Source organism: Erpetoichthys calabaricus, chromosome 12 (assembly GCF_900747795.2).
Source record: "Erpetoichthys calabaricus chromosome 12, fErpCal1.3, whole genome shotgun sequence".
Taxonomy (NCBI): Eukaryota; Metazoa; Chordata; class Cladistia; order Polypteriformes; family Polypteridae; genus Erpetoichthys; species Erpetoichthys calabaricus.
Window position 1 is genome coordinate 106,716,600 of NC_041405.2, and position 18,429 is coordinate 106,735,028.

The 18,429-nt window shown below is 38.8% G+C and overlaps 1 protein-coding gene across 4 annotated transcripts in view; it reads left to right on the forward strand.

Annotated features, from left to right (window-relative positions):
• The window catches only part of si:ch211-26b3.4 (connector enhancer of kinase suppressor of ras 2), a 597,975-nt gene that overhangs the window by 132,034 nt on the left and 447,512 nt on the right, over positions 1-18,429 (forward strand). For all 4 annotated transcript variants that reach the window (XM_051935079.1, XM_051935080.1, XM_051935081.1 and 1 more), the window contains exon 2: positions 735-898. In XM_051935079.1, coding sequence (XP_051791039.1) covers positions 735-898 — 164 coding nt within the window. The remainder of the gene's footprint in view (positions 1-734; positions 899-18,429) is intronic.

Here is an 18,429-nt window from a genome sequence, read left to right on the forward strand (position 1 = left end):
AGCAAACTCTATATCTAAACACATATTTTATCAATAGATATCAATATGTTTAATATTGGTTACACTTATAATGAGAAATAAATAATATAATGATTAATTCCATTACACGTATTAGACATTAAATACAGTTTTATTAGTACTGACTCCACATGTATTGAAATGCATTAACATATTCCGTACGTTACACCTCTCTACTTATATTATTTTTCCAGATGCTTTTGCAAAGTGCTTCTTCAACATACTCAATGCTCTATAAGCTTGAATAATACATGACTGGGTGATTGGCCTATTTAATCGGTGTAATTAATTAATCAAGTGAAATCAGACAAAAAAGGGATGTGAACGTGTAGTAGAGAGTAATCCTGAATAATTAGGTAGAGAGCCCCGCTGATATCTACTGGAACAGTTAATCAAACATGACCACGACTTCCAGTAAATGTGTGTTTTCAAAATGCCGATGTATAAAAAATATTTCACTGTGACATCCAGCAGAAGAATATTAAGATTTGTCTTTTTATAAGTGAAATCTGTGTGAGGAACTGATAACCAGATGCTGTGGTACCTCATCTAGCGTGAACACCTTATAAAGGCATATGTTCATGTTTTATATGAAATCTACACAATGACACACACAGATCATTGTAGTTACAGTATAACACGTTTCATGTCTTACATTGTGTTGATTTGAAAAGACAGATACAAAAAGATTGAAAAGTCTTCTTTCTCTCCTGAAGGGCTTGATGACTGCCTGCAACAGTATATCAAGAATTTTGAGCGGGAGAAGATCAACGGAGAGCAACTCCTGCACATTACTCACCAGGAACTGGAGGAACTAGGAGTGACTCGAATTGGCCATCAGGAGCTCATACTGGAAGCTGTGGACTTACTCTGTGCACTGGTCAGTCTTTATGATTTACATGGGTATTTTATGCATCTTTGAATAGGCATAAATGAAGATAATGTGTAAAAATTGGTACGCTGGTGGGGGAATACTTTACATAATTCAAAAGATTTATGGTTCAGTAAAAAATACTGAGAATATTTGCAGATAATTTAGTCTTGTAGATTGTGGGATAAAACAAATCCCGTACTTATCACTTAACATCTTATGCACACATCAAGTTTTTTTTTTTAATGGTCTTTTTACCCACAACTTACAGATTAGTTGAAATACCATGACTTACTATCCCCATTGCATAATAAACCATGGAGAGAAGATGTTCTTAGAATTGAAATCATTACAGGAATCGATTAATAAAGTGGGTGCTTCATATCTTGGGTGTTGTTAAGAAGGCCTACCAAAACTTTAATTTCCTCAGACATCTGAAGAAAGCCTGGATGTCTCCATCTGTGCTCACCACCCATTACTGAATGCATTACAACCTTGTATGGCACCTGCTTAGCTCAGATTCATGATGCACTAGAGATGGTAGAGTTAGCACACAACATTACTGGCACACATGCTGCTGGAGAAAGGCAAACTATTATTAAAGATCTCCGCTTTACTGCACAGTTAATTTTGTCTCACCTCTGTTGTGGCACAAGATAGAGTACCATTAGTGCCCACACTACTAGATTCAGAGGAGGTTATAACCCTCAGGTCATAAGGTTAGTCACCAGCTGGTTATAATTAGCTCTGTATGAGTGTACATGATGCATGATTCTTAAATATCATCTGACGTTGTATTTAATGTATGCTATTATCTGCTGTTGGTATTTACTATTGTCACTAGTTCATGAGCGTCATGCAAGTAGGAATCTCATTGGATGCTGAACACATGATCAATCAAGTTGAAATGGAACTTGATAAGCAATGACTGACTCCAAGGCAGTATGGTGACAATGTGGTGGCCATGAAATACAGTATGTATTGTGAAATAGTCTGAGCTGTAAACAGAGTAAGTCATTCTCCCATTCTGTTATCATTCATCTGGTGCTATTATAATGATGATAAAGTTGCTGCTTAGGTACATCTCAAGTAGACTAAGTAAGAGAAGAAACACATTTCCATGTAGGAGGTTAATATGAATAATGAAAATGTGCAGGAAAGATAGCCTTTACACTTCCAATCAAACATATTTTTTGAAATTTCAGAGTGTTTCTTTTGCCAATTGAATCAGTAACACTGAAGTAGCGTTGCAATTTTTCAGGATCAGGATCAATTTTGATTTGATTATATCAGCAATGGAAATATGAGCTTGAAGGTGCTTTATGAGGCATTGATTAGAGCTTCATTACCTGGAGTGCACTTGGAGCACAGGTAACTGTTAGCAATATTTTAGTCCAGTCTGGAGATACTTGGCATTGCAAATTTGTGTATTATCAGTGTCCTTCACTGCTTCATTATGCTCCACTAATTGAAAAGCTGCGAGATTCACAGAAATTCTTGGAAGGCAGGAACTGCTGCTGGCTACACTTGCAGTTCAGGACTTCAGGTAGACTGTACTGTGGCATTTTCATTGTACCTGACATTTAAGGTCATCACCCTAGCCGAAAAATAGACGGGGAGAGAGAGAGTGAGAATGAAATCAATTCCTTCTTCATCTATAAATAACCTGGGCATGCCCTTCTTAATATTAGGTGAGTTCCAGAGACTTTTATCTAGTACTTAACTTTTTAAAATGTTCAATGTCATGGTGGCACGTCGACTAACATTATTATGCTACAATTCTTAAAAACAAATTTTTATTCCAGGTCTGATCACTATTTGTGTGGAATATGAATGTTTTCCCATGTCCACAAGGATTTATTCCATTTACAACAGCTTTCATCAATATCACAGAGATGTGCCTTCATGTTAGAACTAGTGGCTTTAAATAATCCCTGTGTGAGTGGCAGTATGTGTGTGTGAGGGTGTGTGCGTTCATACAGTGAGTTCAGTCCTATCTATGGTATAGTGCCTTGTCTGTCTGTCTATCTATCTATCTATCTATCTATCTATCTATCTATCTATCTATCTATCTGTCTATCTATCTATCTATCTATCTATCTATCTATCTATCTATCTATCTATCTATCTATCTATCTATCTATCTATCTATCTGTCTGTCTGTCTGTCTGTCTGTCTGTCTGTCTGTCTGTCTGTCTGTCTGTCTGTCTGTCTGTGATGGAGAGCCAGGGCCCATGCCCAGCCAGGACACCCCTGCAGCATATGTTCCAGGAGAGCAAGCATGGGAAACCCAATATATCCCCCTGGACGCTAGATGGCAGCCTCCCTAGTTTGAGTTTGGTGCAGCCCTGTTGGGTTCCGGAGGTGCCGCTAGGGGGTGCTGCAGCAGGAGCTGCTAACCCCATTTGGGCACTAGTTTCCCCACACCTGGAAGTGCAGCCAGATATTGGCAATCAAGCACCTGGAGCACTTCCAGGTGTCTAATAAAAGGAGCCAGCAACCACCACTCAGTGGCCAGAGTCGGGTGGAGGAGGACAAAACTTAGAGGAGGAGTGGGGGTGCCGAAGGCGAGTGTTGTGGTGATTTACTTTGTGTCTTTTGGGACTGTGTTGTGCCTGTGGGGTCACGGAGAAGACGTGCCCCACAGGTGAAGAAAAATAAAAGTCTGTTTATTTTATAAGTGTCTCCCGTGTCCATCTGTGTTGGGTCAGGCATTTATATAGCGCTTTGTTACACTATCTATCTATCTATCTATCTATCTATCTATCTATCTATCTATCTATCTATCTATCTATCTATCTATCTATCTATCTATCTATCTATCTATCTATCTATCTATCTATCTATCTATCTATCTATCTATCTATCTATCTATCTATCTATTCTTCTTCAACAGCAACTGAAAGATATAATGTGAAAGTCCATCTTTTTATTTTATATTCCTTGTACTCTGTTGCTTTAGTACTTTTTGAACTCCAGCTGTGTACTTGACAACTTGTTGGACATTTATTGTGTCATGCTTACATGTTTGGAAAGCAATTAAGTATGACACTGTCTATAGAAATATATAAGGGAATGTAAAAAAAATAAATAAATATATTGATATTTTGTGAACACTGGAGGGCACTCAAGCAACCAGTACATAATTCATTCATTATTAATAAATAACAATATAATAGAAGGAAAAATAAAGCTAAAGTACAGTCCTACTGTAGTTCACTTTGCACAGACAGGCTTATTAGGTGTTTCACTCTTTATCTAGCCTTTGCAATTGCCCATTCCCAAGTTTACAGGACAGGATCCTTCTGTAATTTACTTTGGCCACAAGAAGACAGAGTTTATTCCTTTATGGAAGTAGGAATTGAATTGTTCTTTGGTCTCCTGGCCAGCAAGCATGGATCCCAGATACAGTATCTATAATTGATAACTCTAGGCCACAAAGACTCCCTCCGACTTTCCCTTCCTAAGTGTGTTCATTTTCCAGTCCTTCCCTGAAAAAAGAGAGATATCTGGAGCTCCCTATCCTTTACCCTAAAGTTTATTCCCCACATTCCTCACAGGGAATTGGGGCAAAATGTGAAATTATTTGTATGAAATGTCGTGTTAGTCTCTAACCCACTTAATCTCAACCAGGGTGGCAGGGGGCTGTAGCCTGTCCCAACTAGCATAGGGTATGACGCAGAAACAAACCCCTGAGTGGGTGTCAGTCCATCACAGGTTGTATGAAAAGTGTTTAACATATTTTAATCCATTAATATTTTATATAGTTCCAAATATAACTCACTTGGTATGCATGATGATGTGGTCAATATTGCTGGCACCTTAGTGTACTTTGATTCCGTGCCAAAGTTCCTTCTGTTAAGAGTCTGAATGTTCTCCAGATTTTCACAATGGTTTCCACTCACAGACCTGATGTATTTATTAGTGACCTATAAATTGCCGTGATTTGAATAAGAGCGTAGGTTAATGTTGGTTAAAGCCCATTGCCTGCTTGAACACAGTGAATGCTGGCTTCCCAGAACACTAGCCTTGAGAAACCAGTGTAGAAAATGTTTGGCCTTAAATGTTTTGGCTTTAACTCAGCCAGTTATTCATTTATCATTCAGTACTTTTAATAAGGCAAGCTATCAAGAATTTTATAAGAATTTTATAAAGCAAACATTTGTATAAACTAAGTCAATCGGCGCACACAATACAGCGGATCCTATAATTCTCAATATCTGTCTGCCAAAGGTAAGGTCAGGTCAGGTTAGGGAGCATGCACTTTTACAGAAAGAAGAGTAAAACTGGCACCAATTCAGGTGATGCTCCAGTCTGCATTTGAATATGAAACCTAAGGAATGCCCAAGCTAGTCATTAAAGTTTCAGGAAGTGACAAAACATCTCACTCGCTAATTCACAGTGCACTGCAGTCTGTTGCTTGGTCCCCGGTGGTCACAATGTGATTTTCATTGATGCAACTGTAGAACAATCAGAGATTCCGCTGCCTATTCCAAGGTACCACAAGGTACTCATTATGATGGGACTCTCTTAGCACCATTGTTGCACTTTGCAGTTAGTTGAATGGTCTTTTCACATGTATAACTTTGAGCAAGTCATTTTGGTCACCAATTCCTTTACTGGGCTGGTTCTGGCCACGTCTGCCACTGACTGGATATTTTTTATCTATTTATTTCATACACCCATGACTGCTGAAACAGTTGTGACCATAACCAAGCTGCACCCAAAGCCGAATTATATTGTTAATCTTGTCCATGTTTCTCTAGACTGCACACATACACACAAAAACAATACCTTGTCACCTCTGTTTGTCCAAGAAAAACTTCACGTGAACAACAATGTGTCACTGGTAGATTTATTTAGTTTATTTTAAAGCAAGCAGAAATACCAGGGAAAGAATTGTCACTATTAACAAATCACACAGGCCACCAAAAACGTAGCAGTGGAGATAAGTTACAGTCAAAGTCAAAAGACCACTTGCTCACTTGGACAGGGGGTGCTTTTTCCTTTTACTCATTTTGGTAAGCTTCAGATTACTGGCTCAGTGGCCCCGGGTTTGGGATGGCTTCTCCTTGTGAGGATGTAAAATGGAGAGCTGACTGATTTCTTACCAGAGACAGAATACAAACGCTGACAATGTAACTATAAGAGAGGCGAGGGTCACTCAATCAAGACAATGTTTACATTTTGTAATGGAGAAATCATAGATGAAGAATCACCGAATTCAATGTAGACGTCCAACACAAAATCATTTCCACTTGTTCTTTTCAATTGAAAGAGTCTTTCAGTGGGAGAATTCCTGCAGTTTCATACATACTCCTAAACATGATAATGTCTGATTCATCACCATATGATACATCGGCTTTTTTTTAAATCAAAAAAGGGATGAAAAAAAACAAAACAATAAATTAATTTTGAAATTAAAAAAACATGAAGGGATTATCCAAAATAAACTAGATCAAAAGTAGTAGATAAAGTTGCAGATAATCCAAACACTACCTCCCTGCATGGTTACATGGGAAAGACATAATAAAGGACCAAATGTAGGCATCTATAAATCCTTCCATCAACCTGAGCAGACATACCTAAGGTTTAGGGTACATTTTGCTGTGCTTTATCCATAAAATTCAAGCAACTATCAGATCACTGGCTAACTGACATATTTTAATAGAATCCATCTACTAGAAAGCAGTTCTTCTTCTCCATTGGTTTATCTATTTGTTTGATCTGACGTGAATTTATTTCAAGGCTTTACTTGCCAGCATTAATGAATGCCTACTGCAGTACAGCACAATAGCCCAATACTAATGCTAGTCCTCTTGCACTTTCCCCAGACACTTCTCTGATGCATGAGAGGAGCACACCATTGCACTGATTCTTTTTTTAACTCGCTCTTGCTGCATCTATGCTTAGTACTGCAGGTTCTTCTTTGCTATTCTAAGAAGCACTGAAGGGAATAGTGTGCCACCAGGTGTGTGCCCACTTCTTCTATTAATGCAGCAAAGTAACAGGTTGTGCAAATCTTATAGTGCTCATGAAAAAGGAGTCACAGATTACTCAATATCTAATTGCTGAATAGCAACAATGTGGGGAAGCTTTAATTAAATGTACATATACCGGGTAAAAAAAATTGACACACAAATATGAAGTGGTTTAAAAGAGCAGCTTCCTCATTTTGGTGACTGGAAAGACCTTGCCGTATGGGAACTTTTATTTTTATGCTTATCTTGCAGGGCTATTCATGAAGGCACTCCTCTCATCAGGAAGGAAATGCTGCAACAAGGGACAGGATGAAATCTATCACTCCGACTCATTAGGAAGTGATTAGTATTGACCTTTCTTTTTAAGGAGATAAGCGCCCCCAAACCGTGCTAGAAAAATGCACATTTACTTAAGGAACACAATCCTTCAGTGTTTGGACAGGCCTGCAATACTTCTTTTTGGTGTGCACCACACCGTCACTGTTCCACTGGGACAGATCATGACAAGTGATGGGTCATTTTTCCATTATTTTACAGTCAAGTCAAGTTAAGTAAAGTCACTTTATTTATGTAGCATATTTAAAAAAACAATGTTAGTGCTACCAAAGTGCTCTACAGTAGGCCAAAAAGTAAATATATTGGAGAGGTATAAATATGTACTACAGCAAAAGGAAATAAAGTCAATATGTAACTCAATAAGAAACAATTAAATAAGAATAAATAAAAAGTAAACAGTAAAAATAATACAAGCCAAGATATTGGATTAAGCATAATCAAAAGCCAAAAAATACTTCTTCAAGCGAGATTTAATCTGACATGTTGGACAATTGCACACCACAGCCTGGGTGCAGCAACAGAAAAAACGCAATCACCTTTGGACTTCAGAAGTGACCGCGGAATGAACAGCAATTACTGGTTTGATGATCTAAGACACACTGGGGAAGTGTAAGGCTGAAGAAGTTGTGAAATGTACTGTGGACCCAGACCGTGTAGGGCTTTAAATACAAATAACTCTTGAAACTGAATTCTAAATTTTGCCGGTAGCCAGTGTAGTGTAGCCAACATTGGAGAAATATGGTCCCTTTTCTTTGCGCCACAGCATTTTGAAGAAGCCGTAGATATTGTATGGAAGCTTGTAATCCTGGCACAGAGAGTTACAATAATCCAGTCAGGATGAGATAAATGCATACATGACTGTCTCTGGGTCCCTAAGTGACAAACATGGTTTTAATCTGGCAATAGACCTTAACTGGAAAAAGCGGCACAACTGCACTTACTTGTTTGTCAAACTTCAGCGAACTGTTAAAGATAACGTCAAGATTTTTAATATGTGTGTTATGTATACAACTTCATTTGTAAATGTACAGGGGTATCCTGTTATTTCTTATATGGTAAAGGGCATGGTTGTGTGCACATGTGTAATATAAATAAGGGGGTGTGGAGTTTAGAGCAAACAGTGTGTATGGAATGAGCAATAGAGAGACACGTGTGCGCGAAAGATAATTGCGGTTGGTTCAGTTTGTGTTAATGCGTTCCTGTTGTTGGTTGTATTGCAGTTTTGATCTCATTAAGCTGGAGAAAGTTAAATTCCATCACATTTTTAATATCCTGAAGACAAATAGAAAGAGCTGTCAGAGAACACTGATCACAAGGTTTTATGAATGAAACTGAATATTTCAATGATTAAAGATTGGACCAAGTGGAACCATGTAAAGGGAACGAGGGAGTGGGCCTATAATGGATCCTTGTGGCACCCTGCAGCTAAGAAGTACAGATGGAGAGGTGTGCTGGTCTATACCAACTGAAAAAGATCTTCCTTTCAGATAGGTCCAAACCAATCTAATGCTGCTCCTTGGATACCTATAGTTTTGCTAAGTTGATCCAAAAGAATATTGTGACTCACTGTATCAGAAGAAGCACTAAAGTTAAGTTAGATTAAAACTGTGTTTAAATTAAAACATCCACTGTCAATTGTGAACATCAAATCATTTGTATCCTTAAGGAGTGCTGATTCAGTATTGTGCTGGTGTCTAAAACCAGACCGAAATATATCAGTTATACTGTTCTTCTGGAGATAGCCTGACAGTTGAGAAAAAAACAACTTTTTTCCAAATCCTTTGAAAGAAATGAAAATTTAGAAACTGGTTATAGTTACTGGGAAGTGATGGTTCAGTTTTCCATAGTTTGACTGTCAATTCCAGTTATTTTTTTTGCTTCTTCTTCTTCTTTCGGATGCTCCCTATTAGGGGTTGCCACCGCGGATCATCTTGTTCTGTATCTTCCTGTCCTCTTCATCTTGCTTTGTTACACCCATCACCTGCATGTCCTCTCTCACCACATCCATAAACCTTCTCTTAGGCCTTTATCTTTTCCTCTTGCCTGGCAGCTCTATCTTTAACAGCCTTTTCCCAATATACTCAGCATCTCTCCTGTGCACATATCCAAACCAGCGCAATCTCGCCTCTCTGACTTTTGTACAAACCGTCCAACTTGAGCTGACCCTCTAATGTACTCATTTCTAATCCTATCCATCCTCGTCACACCCAATGCAAATCTTAACATCTTTAACTCTGCCACCTCCAGCTCTGTCTCTTGCTTTCTGGTCAGTGCCACCGTCTCCAACCCATATAACATAGCTGGTCTTACTACTGTCCTGTAGACCTTCCCTTTCACTCTCGCTGATACCCGTCTGTCACAAATTACTCCTGACACTCTTCTCCACTCATTCCACCCTGCCTGCACTCTCTTTTTCACCTTTCTTTCACAATCCCCATTACTCTGTACTGTTGATCCCAAGTATTTAAACTCATCCACCTTCGCCAACTCTACTCCCTGCATCCTCACCATTCCACTGACCTCCCTCTCATTTACACACATGTATTCTGTCTTGGTCCTACTGACCTTCATTCCGCTCCTCTCTAGAGCATATCTCCACCTGTCCAGGGTCTCCTCAACCTGCTCCCTACTCTCGCTACAGATCACAATCTCATCTGTCAGCCTGTCCATCACCATTGCAAATAAGAAAGGGCTCAGAGCCGAACCCTGAATTAATCCCATCAACAGTAGAGCAATATCCCCCAGCACCCTATTGGCTAACAGTAGTGGTGGCAGCTGTTGTTAACCTGGGCCTTGACCAATCCAGTATGGGAATCTGTATTGTTGTCCGCATATTGATCTGGCAAAATATTACACCTTATGCCCTTCCTGGTGTAACCCTCCCCATTTATCCAGGCTTGGAAGCGGCATGAAGAAACACACTGTCTTGTGCATCTGCTGTTGCTAGTTTACAGTCATTTTATTTATATAGCACATTTAAAAAAACATTAGTCATACCAAGTTGTGGCTTTTTTACGAATGGTGGAATCACAACCAGTCATCGTTACTCTTTAACTGGCCAAATAGCACGGCATTTGCAGATGCTTAATGATTGATTGCACCCCGCTGCTCAGAGGTTGTAATGAACAATCTGTTTATGTGTGCCGTGGGCTGAAATTTGCACCAATTCTTTAGCATCACAATGCCAAAGTGAGCCCTTCCAATTGCAGTTGCCTTGCACTGATGATGTGTTTTTTTCACATGCACAACTTACATCATTTTAACAGATCTTCTCATAGAAGATCCTGTTTGCTCAAACTTTTCCAAATGTATTTCTGCACTTTCAAAGTCATCCTGTCTTATATTCTAACTTTAGAGTCTGCCCAGCACTTTTATTCACAAGCTGAGATGTTTACTATTTATAGAATTCAGCAGCCACAGCTGTATGGAAGCCCAGTTTCGAACATACTCTGACTTTTTGGCTTCTACAAATGCCTTACAGCCAGTCTTCTATCACCAGGCATTACTTTTATGACTTAATTTATTGAGCATCTTTTATTAAAATATTCTAACCATTAGACAATTGTTCATTCATATCATAATCTCAAACCTCACTTTGACACAGCATTTCTTTAACATTAGGGAATATTGATAGCAATATGCCTATAAAAGTTGGGCCTCTTCTTTTATCTTCAGAACATTCACTTCACAAGGAGAGGTTACAGATGTCTGAGCTGCAGATGAATGGATAATTTTCCTTTTAAAAATATATACATTTCTCTTTCACTCTTGTATTTTATAGCAATCTGTAACCTAGAGTCAAAGCATTCAGATTGGCACTTATATAAAACGTCAGGTTTTTGTGGCTGCTCTTACCTCCAGATGTTTTTCCTTCACAGCAGGAGTCTTGAGATCTCTCTTTGTGGCAGATGCCAATGAATAGATTAAATTGAGGTTACTCCACTTGGTTGACATACAGTAGTCTTGTATACATCTATCACGGGCTGTGGAACTTTTCCCATTGCATCATTTCAGGGGGCTGGATTATCCACTGGCAACACCAGAGGCAAGGCGGAAATGAGAGATGGATGGACTGCACGTCTGTTATAGAGTGTACTTAAAATTATATCTATTATATCTTATAGATGATTTAAGAAAGGGAAAACCTAGAAGGAGAATGCATAAACTCCACACAGACAGTTATCTGAACCAAAGACTCTGAGATGTTAGGCAGAAAAGCTAAGCAGTGCATCATCATGCATTTGATCAAAATGAAGGAATGTTGATCGTGTGATACCTAAATTATTAAATTGTCATTGTTAAATGAATCATTACATTAAATGCAATATAAATTAAAAAATGGTTACCTTAGCTAAGGCTAAAATTGACAGACCGACTCAATTCATAGTATGTTTTGTCATCCTGTAATGATATAAATGAGTCCTTCTTCTACTTGATGGCCATGACCTTCTTTTGCAGCACTTTTTGCTTGTCCTCTAGATCAGTGCTTCTCAGGTTCAGTCCTGGAGTAGCACTTTGGCTGCAGATTTTCATTCCAACCAGTTTCACAAATCAGTTAGTTACTTACATGTCTAATTAATGTAGTTGTTTAACTCGCTTCTCTTTTAAGGCATTACCTTACTAAATAGCATACAAATGAACATCACATTGAAGTAGCTGCTTCCCTTTAGCATTCAGTGTCATTTGTACCTGTGCCAGCACTGCTCGTCACTAATTATATCTGGAAACAATCAAGAAAGCAAATTCCACTGAAAATGGTGAATTAATAGGGAAATGGTAAAAGAAAGTGTTTAAAGCAATGACAAAAAAACAAAAACAAATTTCAATATATTAGAGCACTTTACTGAATGAAAACTAAGGGAAGAGAAAGCACTTAGATCAGTTAGACATGAGAGTGAATGAATTGTGAAATTGGTTGGAACAAATACACAAAGATTGAACTTGAGCCCCACTGATCTAGAAGGCTCTCCTTATACTTCAGAAGTTGCTCAGATGTTCCTGTTGTCATTTTGCCTTTGATGGATGACCTGGTTCGCAGTAATTGATGTCACTGCCGACTACAGTTTGTTTCCTTGTCCACAGTGTTTGTGGTTTCAAAACTGTGCTGTCAACAAAGAGCTACTATCATATAAATGGCTGCACACAACTAATAAAATCATGTCTTTTCATCATCACAGGCTCCAGTGTGTCATTCAGCTGAGGATAAATTTAAAGTGATTGCTCACTTGGTGGCACAGTGGTTAACATTGCTGCTCCATAGTTCCAGAGTCCTGGGGTTGGGTCCTGGTCTGGGCACTGTCTGTCTGGAGTCTGCATTTTCTTCTTTTGTCTGAATGGAGTTTTTCAAGATGATTTTATTTCCCATCCACTTCCTAAGTACATACAAATTACATGAACTGGCAACTCTCAAGCAGCCCCTGTATAAGTGAGTGTGAGTGCTGCTGAGTGATGAACTGGCATCCTGCCCATGGTTTGTTCCTGTTTTGCACCCAATGCAGTAGGTCCGATAATAAAGGATTGCTGCTTCTTTCCTTCATTTATTTTCAAATATTCCAGCTTCCTTCTCTTACACTCCCTTATTTTTATATACCTAAGTGATTTCACAAGTATCTCAACTCCATGTTAATGCACAATTTCCCTAAACCTGTGTTGTTATAGGTTTTCACCTGATCATTTCTAAATACCCACAACTCTCAGAATAGCCTTAAACTTACTATGCTGTATGCAATGATAACTCCTAATAAATGCCTTCTGTCACCCTTCCTCACCCTATGACTTATTTAGAGAATCATTTTAATAATTTAATCAATTTGGATTTTAGGAGTATTTACCAATAGAAGCATGCACCATTCCAAACTTATCTTAGTTGTAATTTACAGTATTGTTTTGAAACAGATGACCAACAGAACTTAAAAAAATAAATATGAATTTTGCTTTTCAATTGCTGTATCACTTTTTTTTCTCTTGAGTAAAATGGGTTAGGCAGTCTCACTGTTATACAAACTCAGGCGTGTTAAGCGAAATTAGGTCACTGAAACTGAACTGAAGAAGTACAGCAATCATAGTCAGAAAATACCAAAGTTCAAAAGCCAAAAACGCAAATCTTCAACTAAAGGAGAAACCAAATTCCTTAGAGACTGTAAAGAATCCTTCATAAGGCTCCATCCTATGCTTGTAGCAAAGCATCATCATCATCAATGGTCACTTGAAAAGGAATGACCCTCCAACAAGTTTAGAAGGCTGAGGAATCCATAACTTGTGTCACAGATCTTAGGACAACGGCATAGATATTCCATTTGGAAATGGCCTATGCAAACTTGGGATCTGCTTCCTCAAACTCCAACCATGGATATCTATTGTCTGATTGATGTCAATTACAATCTATTGCTTTATAAATTGTGCTACATCTTTGGGAAAGTTATCTGGCTAGGAATTCCCAACTATCAATTCTGACCTGGCAATATTTATGGTACACCTTGAGGTTACGTTCTTTTCTTCTCTGACCTTAGCTGAGCTGGTAGTGGAGTCCTTGGTTGGGGAAATGGTTGTGCGTCATTCTGGGGCAGCTAAGGAGTAGCGGTAGTAGTAATAGCAGTAGTGATAGCAACAGAAGTACTGTAGTAGTAGCACTATCCACTGGAGTTGATTCTGCTGTATCAGTTGATAAGGTACATTCCAGAAGCTTCAAAGGCAGCAGCTAATGGAATCTCTCAAGGGATTTCAGGGGACAACTATAGGTAACCCACATCTTGCTACTATATAGAAGAAAAGTGATGCAAATATACTTGTATACCATTGTCATGGTTTCTTTTTGAAGTCAAAGGTCTCAAAAACCCAGTCATGAAGTTTCCTGAAAGAGCTGCTGGTACAGCTGTGTTGAATTTCCTCTTGGACTTTTGGGATAGTTGAGTACAGCGGTATAGAAAGAAGCCCATAACTGGCAGCATATCTCTGGAGATTTAGATGGTGGAGAGCTCAGTTACTTGGCTAGGGACATTTTGAAAATGGATTTAGATTTTTCCAGTGTTCATCAACAGTCTTGGGTGATATTTGCTTTGTGATGAGCTTGATGATATTATCTAAGAATTGTGCTGCAACCACCAAAGCAAAAACAAGACAAAGGGAAGAGGCCAAACTAAGTTTTAAAGCAAATCACTCCCGGATGTTAATTCAAACAAGCTTAAACCTGAACTCAACATTCTGCATCAAATCTCATGTTTCTTTTGGCAGTACAAAATACATAAAACAAATAACATAAGGCAGACTTCTTTAGGGTTGGCAGAGCGATTTAATTTGTAAGGTTCAATATGCTTTTTATGCAGTACTCAGCTGCACTGTACTGTAACACAAAAAGCAAATGTAGTTCATCAATAGAAAACATGTTAACAGGACTCCAATTTTCAGCTTCTTGTTCACACTTAGTTTGTTAATTTATTAGATCAGACACAGGGGAGAACAATCTTTCCAGCTTTCAATATTCGTTGTGACTCCTACAGTAAACAGTAAATCTCACATTTAACTTTTAGATTTTAAGTGCTAGCACAGATGAGGGAGCAGTAAAAACCTTTACTTGTATGTGGCTTTGCTCTCAAAGAATGACCTGCCTTAGAGGTGTGGACAGGGCCCAAGTGTTTAATGCTAGAAGAAGAAACCCCATCCAGTAAAACAGATTAAATTAGGAAGGCAGGGAGATTCTCAGTAACTGGCCTAAAGGGGTTCCTGCCATCAGACTCCAGAGCTTGCAGATCAGTTCTTAGTGATAGGCATGTTGGCCTCCAAAGAGGTCCAGGTTGGATGGAGAGTTTCCAAAGAGGAACCTTCATTTGCACTATGTTCTACTGGGCACAGTACATAAGTCCAAGAATAGTCCTTTGTGTCCTGCCATTTGCAAGGATGGTAACAAGACCTGTTGGCCTCCCTGGAGTGATTCCCAAGAAGCAAGTATACTCCAGGTCAGATTTAAAATGGTCACCTCCACACTGACCCTGCTTGCCATAGTTAGCTGAACTGAAAATGAATAAGACGAAGACATCAACTCTTTGTTAGGGATGGAGGGTGGCCAAGCACAGCAGGCCAGAGAAAGAAAGAAAAGAGAAAGAATAATCTTGAAGATGATAAAACAGAACTCTCAAGGGGAAGCTGACTAGCTGACCCCTTAGTTACAGAAGGATCCCAAACTTGTCGAGGTAGACCTGGACAGGCTGCATAGGTGCTATTATTTTGTGTGTTCACTCCATTGTTAACCTCATTAATGAACTGACTCCAGAAATAAAAAATATTTATAGGGTATTTGCCAATTTTAAGCTGTCCCAGTGTGAGTGTAGGTGTGTGTGTGCTTGAGTTGGCTTAGTTACTGCATTATGCTAAATGCTGCTAGGATGGACTCCAGCCCCATAACCCTAACCATAACCCTAAACTGAATTAAGAGGCATACTGTACTATGTTATGTTATGTTATAACACTGAGTTCATACTTAGGTTTTGAGATATACATCAATTAGATATGATCAGAGCAAAGAACACTTGTAAAAAGAACAATTTTCAGCTACCTAGGATCTCCCTTTTTTAGCAAAAACTTATTTTTTCTATCCTTTGTGAGCTCTGTCTTTCAATTGACTTGAAACACGTGTTTAGGACTCAGGGTCAAGCTGGTTAAATGTATGAAACACCTCAGTCACTGGCAATGAGCACAAGGTAGGATGAATCCATCCATCCATTTTCTAACCCGCTGAATCCGAACACAGGGTCACAGGGGCTGGAGCCAATCCCAGCCAACACAGGGCACAAGGCAGGAAACAATCCTGGGCAGGGTGCCAACCCACCGCAGAGGTAGGATGAATGAATGGAATATTTGTCTTTGGCATAGTGAATTCAGACTTCGTCTTACACACACACACACACACACACACACACAGTACATGCACTTAAATGATTTAGAGTCGCTAATGGTCTCAACACCATGTCTTTAAAGTATGTCATCCGCACAAACACAGGAAGAATATGCAAACTCCATAGAGGAGGCACTCCATTTGGATAAAAATTGCATCTAGATGGTATAAACAAATAATATGTTATATGTTTAAATGTTATGATCTTCTTTTCCCTGAAGCAAGAAAATTCTACGACTTTAGCAGTTTAAGTGTCATGATGAAATGCTGCCATGGACATTTGAATATTAATCTCTTTTTGAGACTAATTAAACAAACAAAAATGCTAATTTTTCAGTAGACGGCGATTGGTGTCTTTCATTGCTCCACTCTTCAGCAGGGCTTGTCGTGTTAAAGTCAGAGAATGGTGATGGCAAAAGATGGTCTATAAAAAGCCCTCATCCATCATAAGTCTCAGCATCTTACTGTGCCGCAATGAAATTCTATTAAAGTAAGAGCAATTACATGTATATATTAGGGCTGCATTTAAAAAGAAAAATAGCCATCGCTGCTTATTTTGCCGCCAATCCATTTCTATTTGGCACAAGTGACAGGAAAATATTCAAAAAGGGGTTAGGATTAGAGCAATGAATGCATGATTTGCAGCTGTAATTATGTTATAAAGGCATATAACATTTTAACTCAGAGATGAAGAGGTAGAGATAAAGGTCTGGGTGAAGACCGTCTGTGGCTCAGAGTAAAGAGAAAAATAATTTGACATTAACTCAGCCATCTGATACAATATGTCTCATATGGTATGAAATTTCCAAGATAGCCCCTATTGTGATATTTTCGTTGCTTTGATATCATCTGTTATTATTTCACACGTTGATATAATTAACTCTGAAGGAGGCATGCTCAGAGCAATGCAATGTTTGCAAAACTGTTATGACTGACTGACATATCATAGGAATAATGTGCTGCTTCTTCAAGGCTATTAAAAACAGGATGGTCATCCATCCATCCATCCATTTTCCAACCCGCTGAATCCGAACACAGGGTCACGGGGGTCTGCCGGAGCCAATCCCAGCCAACACAGGGCACAAGGCAGGAAACAATCCTGGGCAGGGTGCCAACCCACCGCAGAGGATGGTCATGTCCTTCCAAATATAAGATGCCATCTCTCTTTAACGTGGCCCGGCATTACGACTTTTTTTGTAGGCTTCAGGGATTCTAGTGTTAAATGTGTCTGCCAATTTACCTTCTTGTCCTTTGAATTTTCAAGTACCCACTAGGTTATACACCCCTTGTGAAGCCAAAATCCGAAGGTTGGCTATGTGAAGAGAAAACAACTTTGCTTCATCCTTTATTCATCTAAACCTGCAATGGTCCTGAAAGTCTGTACCAAGTGTCTCATTTAGGTTGTGATGTCTGTAAAGAGGACAGATTGAGAGAATTTAAGCTTTAAATCAAGACATATGCAAAATTAACATGATGAAGGTTTATGCAGTGATTTTAATAAAAAAATCAGTTCATTCCAGCCACAGCCAAAAAATGCTTAGCAACAGAGTTCCATCTTTATTTAATGCTGTCCCATTTTGTCATAAAATTAATACAAATGAAGTGGTTAAAATGTACAAAAAATAAGATGAAAGCCTGAGAAGGTCAAAGCTTCAGCCCTGCTTCATTTGCAGGCCTAGTGATTAAGGAGATGGCTGATAAGTCAGAAGGTTGTAGCTTCAATCCACGCCATTGCCTCATGGTGTGAGGCTGAATTCCTTAAAAAATATAGAAACAGTTGTTACATCTCTGTATGCTGTACTTGTAAAGTGCTTTAGAGTGAAATTCACAAAGGCTAAGGATCTGTGCTGGTATCCTGAAGGTTACTGGTTCAAATCCCCATTACTACCAAAAGAAATCCTAATCTATTGGGCCCTTGAGCAAGGCCCTTAACCTGCAATTGCTCCAAGGGTTCTGTACAATAGCTGACCCTGCGATCTGACCCTAAGGGATATGCGAAAACTAACAAATTCCTAATACAAGAAATTGTATAAGGTGAAATAAATAACAAAAAAAAGGAAAGCTGCTATATGAAGTGAAGTGTGGGCGCCCCCTACTGGTGTCTCAATGCCTCTGCCATCTTTCTCCTTCTTCTGCTCTGTCTGAGGTCTTAGACTTTACTGAGTTCCTCATCCCTTTCTTTCCCCATAAAGCAAATACTTTTTTGAATTAGTAAAATAGATAATTAGAACTGTGAGTGAAGTACCAGTTTAAAATAAATTCTTAATAGGCTGGCATGATTTGGCATGAGCGAATATTTCTGAAATATTTATGAGAATGTGTCTTTGCATTCAAAT